A 13256-nucleotide genomic window follows, 5' to 3' on the forward strand; every position below is an offset into this window, starting at 1 on the left:
GTGATCAGGTCAGGGCAGGTCCAGGGGAAAACTGCAACCGCCCGAAGGGAAAAGGACGTGTTTGAAGATCGCCTTGCTTAACGTTCACGTAGTGTTGGCTGACCCCCTTGACACTCCCACCCACCACAGGCGCCCTCCCCGAACGAATTACAAGCCAGTTATCCGTCTTGGCGGGGACCAACAGAACGACAAACCGAGACTGAATACACCAAGACAAAGAAAAGATGGGAGGATTTAACTTGCACGAACATGGACCAGCTCACCACAGGCCGCTGTAATGCTCGCGGCCCTTCGACCAAACCCATCTCGACCGTCCCTCTCTCGGCCGTGAATGTAGGGCTCGTAGCTTTCCTCCACGGCGGCCCCGAAAAGGGGACTGCGGACACACGCATACCACCACCACCATCATCATATCTCGCGATGCTATATCGTCCGTTTACCCCCCGAATAAGATTAAGAGAAGGTCATGTCGTCACCACCCTCATTACGCAGGTACGCACAAAAAACCTGCTTAAGCTTGCGTACCTGAGCTGGAAGAATGAGGGCATTCCCCCCCCCCCCCCTACGAGGCCTTCACCATGCTGCTCAACACCCTCTTGGTCTCTGCGCCCCCGCCTCACTAGTACATGCAGCAAGCAATGCGCGCGCGCGACGGGCGTCCGAAAGAGGGGGAAAATAAAGAATCATGAAGAATGCCCGTCTAGAGGAAGTATCGTCAAATTCGAAAACCTGATTAGCCCAAATGTTGCTTTCCCATGAAAGAAGAAGAGTAATCCCGCGCTACGCGTGTCTTGGTCAGCGACTCCGCCCGACGACGACGGTTAAAAACATGCGGAAAATGAATCCAGCATGCTGTCTCGAGACTAAACTTTTCCATCATCTTCGATCTGCTGCATAACGCCAGTCAGTCCCTCCTCTCCACCTGCATCGTGTTCCTTACCATTGGTAACTTGATCAGCAAGCTAAGCTTCTTTGACGGGTTTGATCTTCCCTCTTACACTTACACACACACAGCACCTGACTGACCACTGGGCCACGCGGAACTTGGACATATGGGGAATGAGAAGCCGTCGAGCCTCATGTTCGCGCGCCCGTGCCCCGTTGTGTGCTGCCCCAGTTTCGATGTGCTTCCTGTTTGGATGCTGTGAAACCTGCTGCGAAGATGTGTCTTGGCTTTTCGTCGCAACCGGCCTATTTTCGAATCAATGCTTGAAGCCCAAGTTTTCCAGACGGCGGGCTGTGTGTATTATCTTTAGATCCTGAGGAATATTGGCAACATTGGCAATGTGGCTGGGCTGGCTCTTTGACAGGGCGGTGTAAGTCACGCGCAAAGATCACGATGTTTGTAGACGCAAAAGTTTCTTGAATCATTGCAGATGTTTCATTCGTCACCTAGCAAATCCATACATCGTTCCACATGGCACATTACCAAGTCCATCGCCATCAACAGCGCACGTTGTCATCCAGTCCTTCTGGCTGGCCTGAAAGCCGCAACAAAGAAATGAAACTAGATACTCCCAAGCACCGTCGCGATATAGTTGTCCATTCCCAACATTTTGCGCCGAATAAAAAATCACAAGAGAGCAGCTTTTTGGAATGCCTGCAATCTCTCCATCCCATTTTCCCTGAATCGCTCAAAAATGCCCACTCCATAAAGCGCCGTCGACGTGATAGCCGAACCATGAGTGGAAGTAGTAGAAGGGGAAGTGAAAATGGGGTATATCCTCGTCCAGTACTCCGCAAAAATCCTTTCCGCCGTTTGTTCGTTTCTCAGTGGCTTAACCACTTGGAGTGCTCGTATACCCTTCCTAAAGGACAGGGGAGCTAAAGCAGATATGTGACCTGTTGTATAGCCGTGTCTATTTGTGACGTTGCTGTAGGTGGTTGTGTGTGTCTGTGGTCGTCCATGTGTAGGACTACCCGAGGAGACTCTATTTAGACACCCTTGCCCCGGATAATGTCGACCATCCAACCCATCTCGTTGACCAAGTCATCGAGCTGGTTGTCGGTAGGTGCTGAGACCACAGTAGTGGTGACACCTGGGTGGTTCTTGATACCAGGTGCACGGGGCAGGCTGTAATTCTGCTCCAAAGAGGGCTTTCTTGAGCCGGGTAGGGATAGAGGCTGGACGTAGTTCACGTCACTCTCGTTAGAGAAGCGGTCATCGTCGGTAGAGTCGTAGAAGGAAGGAGCCTCATCCTCAGGGGACATGGGCTCAATAGAAGAGGCGACGCTTGAGTCGGATGAAAATGAGAAGCGTGAGGCAGGAGCGATCTCCTCAAGTTCTTTAATAGGCAGAGGAGGAAGAGGAGAATACTTCTTCTCACGAGTGAGCACCTTGACGTTGCTCACGGTGGGTAGGGTGCTGTCAGAGTGGGAGCGCTTGAAAGGCGGTGGTGACAGGCTGGTAGCGTAGTGGTTGATTTCGGAGAGGGCTGAAGACGCGAAGTTCTCGTCGTCCTCGATCTCTTCCACAATATCATCAGGGATGTAAACAGTGGGCCGATTCTCATTGGCCCTTGCGAACGGGTTCTCATCAGAGAGAAACCTGCGCAAGCTCTCGGGAGAGAGATCGCGCGTACGGCTGCCGTCTGAGGACTCGCTTCTGCTGTCGTCGGAGTGGGTATATGAGTACGGAGAAACAGGACGCTCATCATCGTCCATCTGGCGCCCACGCTCTGTGCTGCGGCTGGTGGAGGGCTTCCTGGAGAAGAGACGGCGCCATGTGGGTGGTGGTGAGGTTGAGCCAGAGCGTGCGATCGCTCTGGAAGGTGGAGCCGCGGGGGCGGAGCCCAGGCGCTGGTGGGGACTGCCGGGGATGGGTGGTGGTGGGCGGGGAGTGATGAACTTGTCCTCCGGGTTCATGGTCCTGTACTCGCCCTGGTGAAGAGAGCCCAATGATGCGCTGCGCTTGCGTTCCGCCGCCATCTCGTATGGAACTTCCAGAGTGTTTACAGTTTGTCCTGGCAAATACGGGCATTGCGTGGTGGTCGGCAGAGCAGGGTTGTGAGCTTCATGGATACCGTCAAGCTCATACTGAGACGTGTTAGCCAATGTCGATGGCATTTCAGCCACGAGACCATTGCTCACGTAGTAGTAATAGGTGTTGCCCATCTTCAAGCCACCGTTGCGTTTCTTGTCCCGCGCTCCAAAGTCATCGTCGATGGTGATGTCGTTGAAGGTGTGGCATCCGCGCCATTGGCCGCGATCTCGTCGAATGTCTCGCTCCATTGTGTACGGTTTGGAGAAGTTATCCCAAGATCCAACCAGCTTTACTGTTCTTACGGAAGGGTGAGTTTGGCTACAAGATGCTTTGGTTAGTAAACCAGGACTTGGGGATGTCAAGATGTTATATATCATGGAAGCTCGAGGATGTTCAGTGATGCATGCAGTCAGCCGCTAGGCTCACGCCGAGCATCAGGCCTGGGTGGCCCTTGTACCTGTCCTCCCCCGAAAGCGGACGAGGTGCCGACCAAGGTCGGCGATGCCTTTTGGCTTTGGCAGGCGTTTGACGGAGTTCTCGGAAGGTTGCCGTTGGGCTCATGATGGAGGGTGGAAGGAGAGGAACGGGCGCAAGCTAGGGCCGGGGACGCAGGGCATAGCATAACCCGATATAAACTTTTCCGTCCGACAATGTTCGAAACATGAGCCCAAGCAGTTGGTTAAGCACAGGCAAACAAACTTCGGCGCCGGTCCCCGAATGCCCTCCCCGACTTCTTGGGGAAACTGAAGAGACTATGAAATGCTAAATGAGGACAGGCGACGAACTTTCGCCGGCCTGGAACATGCTGTGGTGGTGGGATTGGGCGAGACATGGGTGTAGAGGGTGATGGGACGAGGGGTGAAGCTGTTGTTGTTCAAACATACAATTATGCGATTTCGAATGACGGTACGTAGATCGCACATTCAGGTAGTAGTGGTAGTGTATAGCGAAAGCGACGCCGAGATTTCGACCAGCGAACGGAATGAAGGAACGAAAGCGAACAGTATGAACGACCTATGGCCCTGATAAAAAGACTCACAGCATGAAGGTGAAAAGCGTCGTAGTAGGATCCATAGCTGGAATAGGTTGGGCAGAGCCCAAATGAAATAGGATGTGGGAGTATGTCTCAATTAATGGGTTTATTGTTCCGCGGCGCCGTAGCAGCGCAATCCACCCGGTGACTTTGTTGGCTGTTGGTAAGGTCGGAGGGCTTGGTATTTCCACCTCTGGTTGTTGGCCCGGCCGGTGCGGTGTAAGTCGACTTGGCCTTCGTTGGTTGGGACAGCACAGTTGGATTTGATTTCAGTGAAACACCAGGAGGCTTCCCATTCTGTCGGAATAGACGCAGAGCAGCTCCAGATTGAGAATAGGCAAGGCAGATTTGAAATTGACGGAGGGGGTCGTCGACCAATGGAGAGGAGGGGGATGTGCGTGGAAGCGCCGTGACGGCAGTCTGGATGGGCGAGGTCGACGGTTGACTGGTGAGCGCTTAGAGAAACAAGCGGGCGGGCCCTGAGCATGCAGCAACAGAGGCTGGACGGCAACGCAGGTACGGTTCTGGGTTTGGAAACAGGCGAGGTAACGGAGGAATTGGAGTTTTCCAGAACTGTGTTAGAGGTTGAGATGGAAGTCAGGTACCCGTCTGCTCAGGATTGGCTGTGGTTTTGGTTTTGCTTCTGGGCGTCGGGTTCGGTGGATCGGAGTGTGGGTGGGTGTTGAAGGGAAGTTTCCCGCAAGTCGCTCTCTAATATATATGAACCTCGGACGGAGCTGGGGAGCGTCTCGAGAACCTTGAATTCGGGTCTGAATGGAACGGAGGGCTGAGCAATAAGCAGAGCCGTAAAGGTAGCGTAGGCTGAAGCAGTAGCGTGGGTGAGAGAATAATTGGACGGTCGCAACAGAAACGTGCCCTGGCAGCCAGTCGAACCAGGCCCAGAGGAGACCAAAACCAGGGTCTCCCAGGCTATTTGAATGGTCTCTCGCGCACGAGCGCAAGGTAAAGAAGAACAAGAACAGGTGGGTTCAGTGGATATAGTGGATTCTGGCTGGTCCTTCTCTCGATCTGGCGGCAGGAGTCGCGCTTTGAGCCCACCCAAAGGCCCCTCTAGCAATTCCGCAAGACCCGTGAGACCCCGGTTGAAGAGGCGTCGATGGTGAAAGCAAGCGGCGTCAAGTCAGCCAAGTTGGGTAAGATGGGGGCAGGCTGCTGTTGAAGGCTTTCGCCGGGGTGGGTTTTGTGGCTTCGAGGTGGCAGAGACCCCACGGAGTTGGCCAAGACCCAGAGGCCTTAGAGGCCGCGGCCTTTCCTGAGGCAGCGAGGATTGGTTTCGTGGTGAAAGCTGAAGCGGACGTAACGGAGAGACTCTGACGGTTTCTGTCAACCAACAGCGCCTTTTGGAGGCGAGGCAACACCAACAGCAGCTGCTGTGAAAGGGGGCGGCGGCAGCGTGAAGGGCACAGTTCATGCAACGCGCTAATATGGCCAGGGCTAGCGAAGCCTCGTCAGGCCATGTGGGTGTCCTCGTTCGAGGTTGAGTGCCGGGTGCAGCAGCAGGGGGGGTGCTGCCGTGTGGGAGAATCGATTGGATGATGGGCTTTTTGATTAAGGTCCGCCGATGTAAAGTACCACTGGGTAGGGATTGGCCAGCAGCGATCTGAGGTGACGAGATTCCGTTGTAATCTTGTCGCGGTTGTCTGCCGGTTCAAGGCGATCAGGTCTCACAGTCCACCAGTCTCAGACTCGAGGGGACAAAGATGACGGACTGGCTGATGATGTCGCTTGCAAGTTGCTGGGTTCTCGTTTGGCAAGATGCGATGAGAGTCGGAGCGGAGAAAAGGAAAGGAAAGGGAAGGACAGGAAAGTGGAAGCAGAAGATGAGGTGCTACGTAACTGCCCGTTGCGTTGCTTCTCTCACGTCGGCAGGTCTGTGTTGCGCCTTCCTGCAATTGCATTTGCAATTCCAGGAGTTGCATTGCACCTGCCCTGCACCTGCACCGGGCTGCACCTGCGCTTGCAGACCGTCAGACAGACAGTCGCCAGAGGAAGGGAAGCCACGATCGTTCCTGCTTCCTGCCAGTCCGTTCCTGCCTCAGCTGCGGCTGCACGTTGCCTGCGCCTCTCTGCCATATTTGGAAGCATCACCTGCAGCCCCATACCTCTGATCCACTGCAGGCAACAACAAGTTGTAAACATTGCAGCCTACGATGCTCTCTTCCTATGTCTTGCTTGATCCAACGGAGGACGGAGGACGGGCCACCCACAGACGGACGGCAGGGACGGGAACGCGGCAGAGAGACGGGAGCAGCAGACTAACGGAGATGGATGTAAGAATCTTCCGTCGTCGTTGTCCTGGCAAGAGGCAGGTACAGGCCGAACATGATGGCACTCCGGGTTTGGGTATCCCAGGTCGAGATCGTGTATTCCTTCCTCTTCTCCCAAACACTGAAGAGAAAGCGTCGCTGTCTTCCTGTCCAGCTGGCGAACCGTGACGCTCCAAGAGCCAATCAATCCCCATGCGGCAGGAAAGCCCCACGCCGAACTCCGTCTATTAAGCTCAGACTGCCCTCCTTGTTGGGTCCCATCTCCCACGTCGCAGCCTGCCTGTTTTGCCCAACCAACACTGTTGTACGCAGGGCCACGGGACCTGGTCTGCTTGGGATGCGCGGGAGGGAGCGTCCACGTCGTCGATGATCAAACAAAGCACACGTCGTCACCGCAACTCGGCAACTCTGGAGCTTTTCTGTAGGCAGTACCCGACTCCCGCGCCAGTGCTTCCCGCCCCCAGACGTACATTGGACGGTCAAACTACCTGTCCAACAACTCCCTGTTCCCCGGGAGAGACACACTTACACGGAACACTTCAAACGGCCGACCAAGGTGACTTACAATCCGAAGTCCTCGCAGCCCCCTATCTCCCCTCGCATGAAAAGCAACCATCGCATTGCAGTTAATCCGCGCCGCCTATGACGCTCCCAAGGTCACCTCCGGACGGTAATCAAGTCTGTGAGGTCGTTCGCGAGGTTCAGAGAGCCGGACGTGCCTGATGGATGTTGGCTTGTTCGTGACGTCGCGGCCCTAACCATGACAAAGAGTCAGTTCAATGCCGCCACGAGGACCCTCAACCCCGGATGGACAATCGCATTGTCCGTTGCGCCGGCCCTTCGAGGTGTCACTCGGCCACGGCATTCTATATCGATTGCCGCCCGTATCATTGCTGCGTTACCACAATACGACAACATCGTGGTCCGCTGACCACCGGAAGAACGGCGCCAGACGATCCTCGACAAGCTGACCTTTCCTGCCTTTGACTGCGCATGTCTCAGTCTCGAACAGTTAGCATCCTGCAAGTTGTTGCCAATAGTCCACGGGCGTCACCGGCCCCTGTCGCTTCCGTCGCATTTCGGCCATTCACAGACGCTGCTGTCAATAGCTCCCCAGCATCGAGATGCAATCGGGGACCGCCAGTCCAGATCGGACCTACGCCGAATTCATGTCCGCCGCCGACGGAGACTTCAGCTCCAGCTTCAGCACCACACTACAGTCCGGATCTTGGCAGGCGTCGAGACTAGCTGCTGCGATATGTCTCCGCTGTCGAGCGGGACCTGCAGACACATCAGGTGCACTAACGCAGTGGAATGTGCCGGCTGCAGAACCCTGCATCTCTTTGTGGTGTTTTGCAGGCTGGATCCAGAAAGATACCCACTCATATCGTCACGTTGCCAGCGTATGCACCGCATAGCTTCGCATTAGAGCCCTTCTAGTGTCATCTCAGCTGGAGTGTCACGGCAACGGTTTATTGACGTCAAATTGGCTCATGTTGAGAGTATTGGTATCATGGATCAGGCACATTGCCCTCACAAACGTCGCTACGCTGCCAAGGGCTTTACGTCAGTGCAGACAGCGGCAGTGATGCCTTGACAACACCAAGTGAAGTGATGCCAAATCACTCCAGATACCAGAACCATCGCGCAGCGTCCGCGATGCACCCCCTTCTGGAGCGCTCTCCGTTTGCGTCTCAAACGACAAAGGCACGGACGAGAGGCGCTTGACTGGACATTAGTTGACATATTGCTGAAAACGATTTCGACCTTCCCCAGAATCCACAACCATCAAGTGCTCCTTACCGGATTCGTCGACTCGATGTGTCCGCGATGCACACGCCCGTTTGGTTCATGCGATCTACCACACGTTCGAGCCATCGTGATCGCAACTTACCCAGACCACCGCCGCCGCCGACTGTCACGAAGAGTCGGCGTTACCTCAAACACACCTGAGCTGCCCAATCATGCTCGACTCACATCTCCGACAACTTCATCTCGACCTCGTCTACCTGGTCTCAGAGCTTAACTCTAAATCTCAGACAGCACAACGCAGCTCGTTATCGGTGTTAGGCCATAGTGGCACTCGGCCGGGGCTGGTCAGGTCCGCGCTCCGTTCCGACCTGAACTGTTTCTTTGCATTATCCCACTGGTTACGGCCGACTCGCTCTTCGTCTCGACTTGACTCGGAGGCTTTCTCTTTGTCTTTTTTGACGATTCCTTAAAGGGGAAAACGAAGCCGACGACGGGCACGCACGAATGTTTCTGTGCTCCTTGCGCATTTTGTCTTTGACGTGACTCGGCTTCATTCTCTCCACGTCGCAGAAGACACCATTCATGTCACGTCTCCAGTTCGTCCCTATTGCTGCTTCTACAGCTTAAGCTGTGCCTATTGCTGTGCCGCCTAAGCGGTCCCCGATCGCCCGAGGTCCCCGGATTGATTGGATCCCCAGACTCTCCCTGTCAGGGCAGGACGAACGGCCAGGCACATTCGGGGGCCGTCGGGCGCCGGCCACTCATTGGCTGTCGCGTCGCTCACTTGAGAAATGACACACACCATCTCGCGCCTTCAGGGTCCAATCCTCTGGAACGAACCGTCACTAGCGGCCAATCTCACGGGCTCCCCTGAATCAGTCTGTTATGAGACCTGAAAAATTTACGATACTTTTGTGAAGTACGACGATAACATGTCTCAAGAAAAGAAGCAATACCGGCGTATCACAGTCCTACGACCGATAGAACAGTAAACATGCAAAATTTCCCAGGGTTCACACCTCGGCCAATCATGTTACGACGTGATGTGAGCACCGCGAAACCATCATGTTGGCTTGATATTATTTATGTGCAACAATGCAAAGTCGTTCGTCGTATCAACGCCTCACAATAGCAGGTGATTGTTCATTACGCAGGCCTAATAGTTCCCCCTCGGTAGATGATACTCTGCCATCTATAATTTGGCATCTTCGGCGGGCTGCCTGCGGCTGCGATTCTGTGTCTTTGCTCACTCGACCCGGCATCAACGTCCAGACGATATGGAACATATGCGGAAAGAACGAGACCCGCCTCGCTTCGCAGATTGACGGCGTCGATCACTTTTGATAGAACCTCGCGAATCACCGCTCAATGCCCCCGTCGTCCCGTCCCCCCTCTCCCCGTTCTCCCCGATTCCCCGAGCACGTTCTGATAGACCCACAATCCCAAATATCCGTATTTCCATTTCGAGATGGATGGAGAGGGACCTGGGACCCTTCGTTGCTCTGTGTTTCCCCTGCCGAGCTGAGAGAGGGAACAAGTAGTAGAGCACGGGATTCGCTGCGGTCATGACGCCCAGTTGCAAACACTTTGCGCGCAGATCACACAAATCCTCGGGTGCTTCCTCTGCCGTTTCGCAGCACGGCCGCGCAAACCCAAAGAACGGTCCCCCATTGTGTGGTGCAGCTGCAGCGAATGCACTCCTGACATGTTTGCCTCCCGCTCGCGCGCAGCCTAACGCATCATGTCATGTTCGCGCAGCCTAAAACACTCGCACAAACAATGAAGCCACCAGCAAACACGCCAAAAAAAAAAAAAAAAAAAAAAAAAAAAAAAAAAAAAAAACCCACCTGAGTGGTGCTTAGGCTGAGCAGCAGAAACGTGGGCTGTCGTGATGTTCTTTCCAACACTAATTTGACCCTAACGCACGCAGGGCAGCGCGGGCAGCGGATACACGCAACAAAAAGTCAGAATTAGAAACGGTCCAGGCAGGAGAATGGATCGTCGGATCATCTTCTTTCCAGGAACGGTGGCGACCTGGACCTGCGCAAGCTTGCACCGGGATGAGCACGGAATGCCTAAACTTGCAGCGGGACTGCAACAGAAGAAGCCTCTCTGGCGAAAACGCCCCAAACAATGCGTGCCCTTTCCTAACGCTCGACTTTGGCTGTGTATGGATAGGTATGGAACTGTCAAATCAAAGTCGCGAGTGGCGATGACAGGTTCCAGACAGATGCCTAAGATGCCTGGATGCCCCAAGCGTTCGGACGGCCGAGCCTCGACTGGGACCACCCTTCGGAAGTTACAAGTACCATCTCCGAACGTCAACCGCGCCCAGTCTTCGCCTCCTATTATGCTGTTCCGTTGCCGGAGCCGCACGCAGCGTGACGTCCGTGGCTCAGTGGTGACATATATGGCGCTCTCACATGAGAGAGATCCGTTCACTGTTTGAACAACTGCACATAGAGTATTTAACAACCCCACAGGAAGGAATCAGGGAGTGTGTCTGTTGCCAAGCTTTCTCCTACAGTAAGCACGGTGAGAATGACCACATGATGTGATTGCAGGAATTATTATCGTCCATTAGGTGTGTGTGATGTGGTAAGCTGGTGTGGGAGTTGATGACCTCCCTTTCGTCACTGATCCTCCCAACCTCCTAAGACTAGTTTGTTCGTGGCCACGTTCCGCAAAAGCCGATGCGATTGCCCCTCCTCCATCCTTCGCTGCCCGACATCTCAAAGGATGCGGGCCGCGACGGGAACCGCATATGCTGCATAGAGGTGTGAAGAGAGAATCCTCTCCATCTCCTCTCCTGGCTGTGTCGCATACAGGCCAACTCATTCTTTCCCTTCCATCTCTTCTCTCGTGGTCACAATAATCGAATCAAAACAAGAAAACATTGCTCCCAACATGTTATGTGTGTGTCACATGAAAACGCCCAGTCCCATGCTTTCCCTATTGTGTCTTGTTTGTAAAAAGTTATGTTTGTTTTTTGCGCCCCTAACGTGATGGTATCCCTTCTCTCTCGTCGGATGCAAAGATTCACCGAGCTCTTTTCGAATTCCGAATGATCCAAACCAGACTCGACTTTTGCGTCAAAAAGCGGGAGGGCGCGCAGGGTTTACAGAAGAATCGAAGAAAAGGGGCATCGTTGTGCGGTAAATTATATGTTGTTTCGTCGTCGAATAACGTGGTTTCGGATCGATTTCGGAGTCTATCGCCGATCACCTCCCTCGGCCGATTCGGGAATTTGCTTCGCTTCTCATTCGGACTTGGCCTCCACCGCCTTGCTGTTGCTCGCTGCCACTTGCTGTACGCGGTTTTTCCTGTCGCCCTTGTACCTCGTGTCCAGGATGCGGTCCCAGAAGATGAAGAAGGGCTGCGAGAAGTTGGTCTTGATGCCCCATGTCTGGTGGTGGATGTCGTGGTAGGCGGCGTTGTTGCTCGAGATGTGCTGCAGGGGGTCCCAGGGCAGGGAGTAGCCGCAGTGGTCGTCAACGGTCTTGATGGTCGAGAAGCAGAAGAAGAGGAGACCCTGGCGGGCGGTCATGCCCGTAAGAAGGAAGCCAATACCGGCGCCGAGGGTGTCGAGGAGGAAGCCCTCGAAGGGGTGGTTATACAGAGCACCGTAGGCGTAAGGAACGTAGAGGCGGTGGTGTCGCGAATGGAAGGTAGCTAAAGGAGCACTCTGTTAGTCTTTTGAAGCTCTTCCGAAGATCCCGGAGCGCAAACAACTTTTGCGCCGAGGCGTGAAACTTACTGTACATCCACTTGTTGACGTGCATCAAACGGTGGAGGAAGTACTGCCATGTGTCGAGGACCGAGACAGCGGCGAACAGCTGCATACCGGGGATGACCAGCCAGTAGATGGCCTTAGCGACAAAGAGCTCCCAAGCGGCGAAGGCGGGGACGACGGAGTGCGATCCGTCAAGCAGCTCGGTGGTGAGAAACGGGTAGTGGCCTCCAGCGAGGGCGCCGGCGATGAACGGGTGGCCCGAGGCAGACATGTTCTTGGAAATCGAGGCGGCGTTGAGTCCGAGCAGGCCGAGGACGGTGGGCAGGGCGCGCTGGGCGAGGCGGACGCGGGTCGCCCAGACGGCGACGTCGTACTCTTCGCGGCCAACGGTCTGCTCGTCGTCAATAACCTCGAGGAAGACGGACATGGCGATCTGGATCAGCTGCTGGATCAGGACATCGCGGGCGACCTCGTAGCGCGAGACGTGGTTGCGCTTGGTGATCTCCTCGGGGGTGTGAAGGCGGTACTGGGGCCAGACATCGTAGGTGTCAATGAGGTGGAAGAACATTGACAAGCACCAGTAGACGACGATCGGGCCGAAGATGTTAAGGTAGCTGTCTGGAATGCCAGGAATGAGTTCCGGCTTGGGCCTCAATGTGTAGGCCGGAAGAGGCGGAAGGTCGGCAGCCGCCGACGTGAAGTTGAGGGCCATCGTGGGAGGAACCGTTTCGTTCACCATGGCCGGTGCGATTGTCGTGGGATTGGGCGATTGCGATCGGTATGGTGTCGGGTGGTGGTGTAAGGGGAGAGAGGTAGGTTGCGAGGCGAATGGATTCGGTCGGAGGGCGCGGTAATGAAGGAGCGAGGTGAGGTTAAGAAGGAAGGGCGGGGGGCGAAGCACGTTCGCAGGCCAAATGAGCGGACGGGTTGGATATGTACGGATATGAAATGCCAATCCTTGGGTGCAAATGCAGACAGGGCTGAGACGAGCAGTCGACTGGGCCTGTGGCGAGTTGTTGGTCGAGGTTTCACTAGCTTTGACTAGCTTGGTCCTTGTCTGCAATGCAAAAAAATGATAGCGCTCGACTTTAGGTATGTAAGTACACAGTGAGAGACAGATGGGAGCAGAGCAGAAAACAACAGCAGCAAGTATTAGAGGTACGGTCTTATTCACTGGGCTGGCCGCTCGGTGCTTTGAAAGATGATAGGCAACGGTCTTAGCGGCGACGGCGGAAGAGCGGGCGGGCAATTTTTTCCCTTTCTCGGAGGCCGGGCTCTTCTCGAGGCGCTGGCCCTGCGGTGGTGCCGTGCTGGCCCATCACCCACTCCAAGAATGATGCGCTTTATCAATCTCGCTTGTGAAAAGGCGCGGGCCTCTCGCCTTTCGACTGTCTCCCGGTTTTGCCACGGATCGAACCACAAATGCCGTCGCGTTCTAAGCTTGGTCACTTGAGGGACAAGATCAGC

General features: G+C 54.9%; 2 protein-coding genes across 2 annotated transcripts; both read right to left on the reverse strand.

Annotated features, from left to right (window-relative positions):
- Positions 1-1935: 1935 nt before the first annotated feature.
- Positions 1936-4057, reverse strand: CGGC5_v007465 (uncharacterized protein; the record flags this gene model as incomplete). Its single annotated transcript, XM_032034133.2, has 3 exons — positions 1936-3036; positions 3091-3301; positions 4023-4057. The coding sequence occupies 3 exons, from the start codon at positions 4055-4057 to the stop codon at positions 1936-1938; spliced, it is 1347 nt and encodes a 448-aa protein (XP_031886575.2).
- A 7258-nt stretch (positions 4058-11315) lies between these two features.
- On the reverse strand, positions 11316-12501 carry SUR2 (Sphingolipid C4-hydroxylase SUR2; the record flags this gene model as incomplete). The annotated part of the gene is made up of 2 exons (XM_032034134.1): positions 11316-11728; positions 11814-12501. The coding sequence occupies 2 exons, from the start codon at positions 12499-12501 to the stop codon at positions 11316-11318; spliced, it is 1101 nt and encodes a 366-aa protein (XP_031886535.1).
- Positions 12502-13256: the final 755 nt, after the last annotated feature.

This window comes from Colletotrichum fructicola, assembly GCF_000319635.2.
Source record: "Colletotrichum fructicola Nara gc5 chromosome Unknown KSG_Nara_v1_contig04, whole genome shotgun sequence".
NCBI lineage: Eukaryota > Fungi > Ascomycota > Sordariomycetes > Glomerellales > Glomerellaceae > Colletotrichum > Colletotrichum fructicola.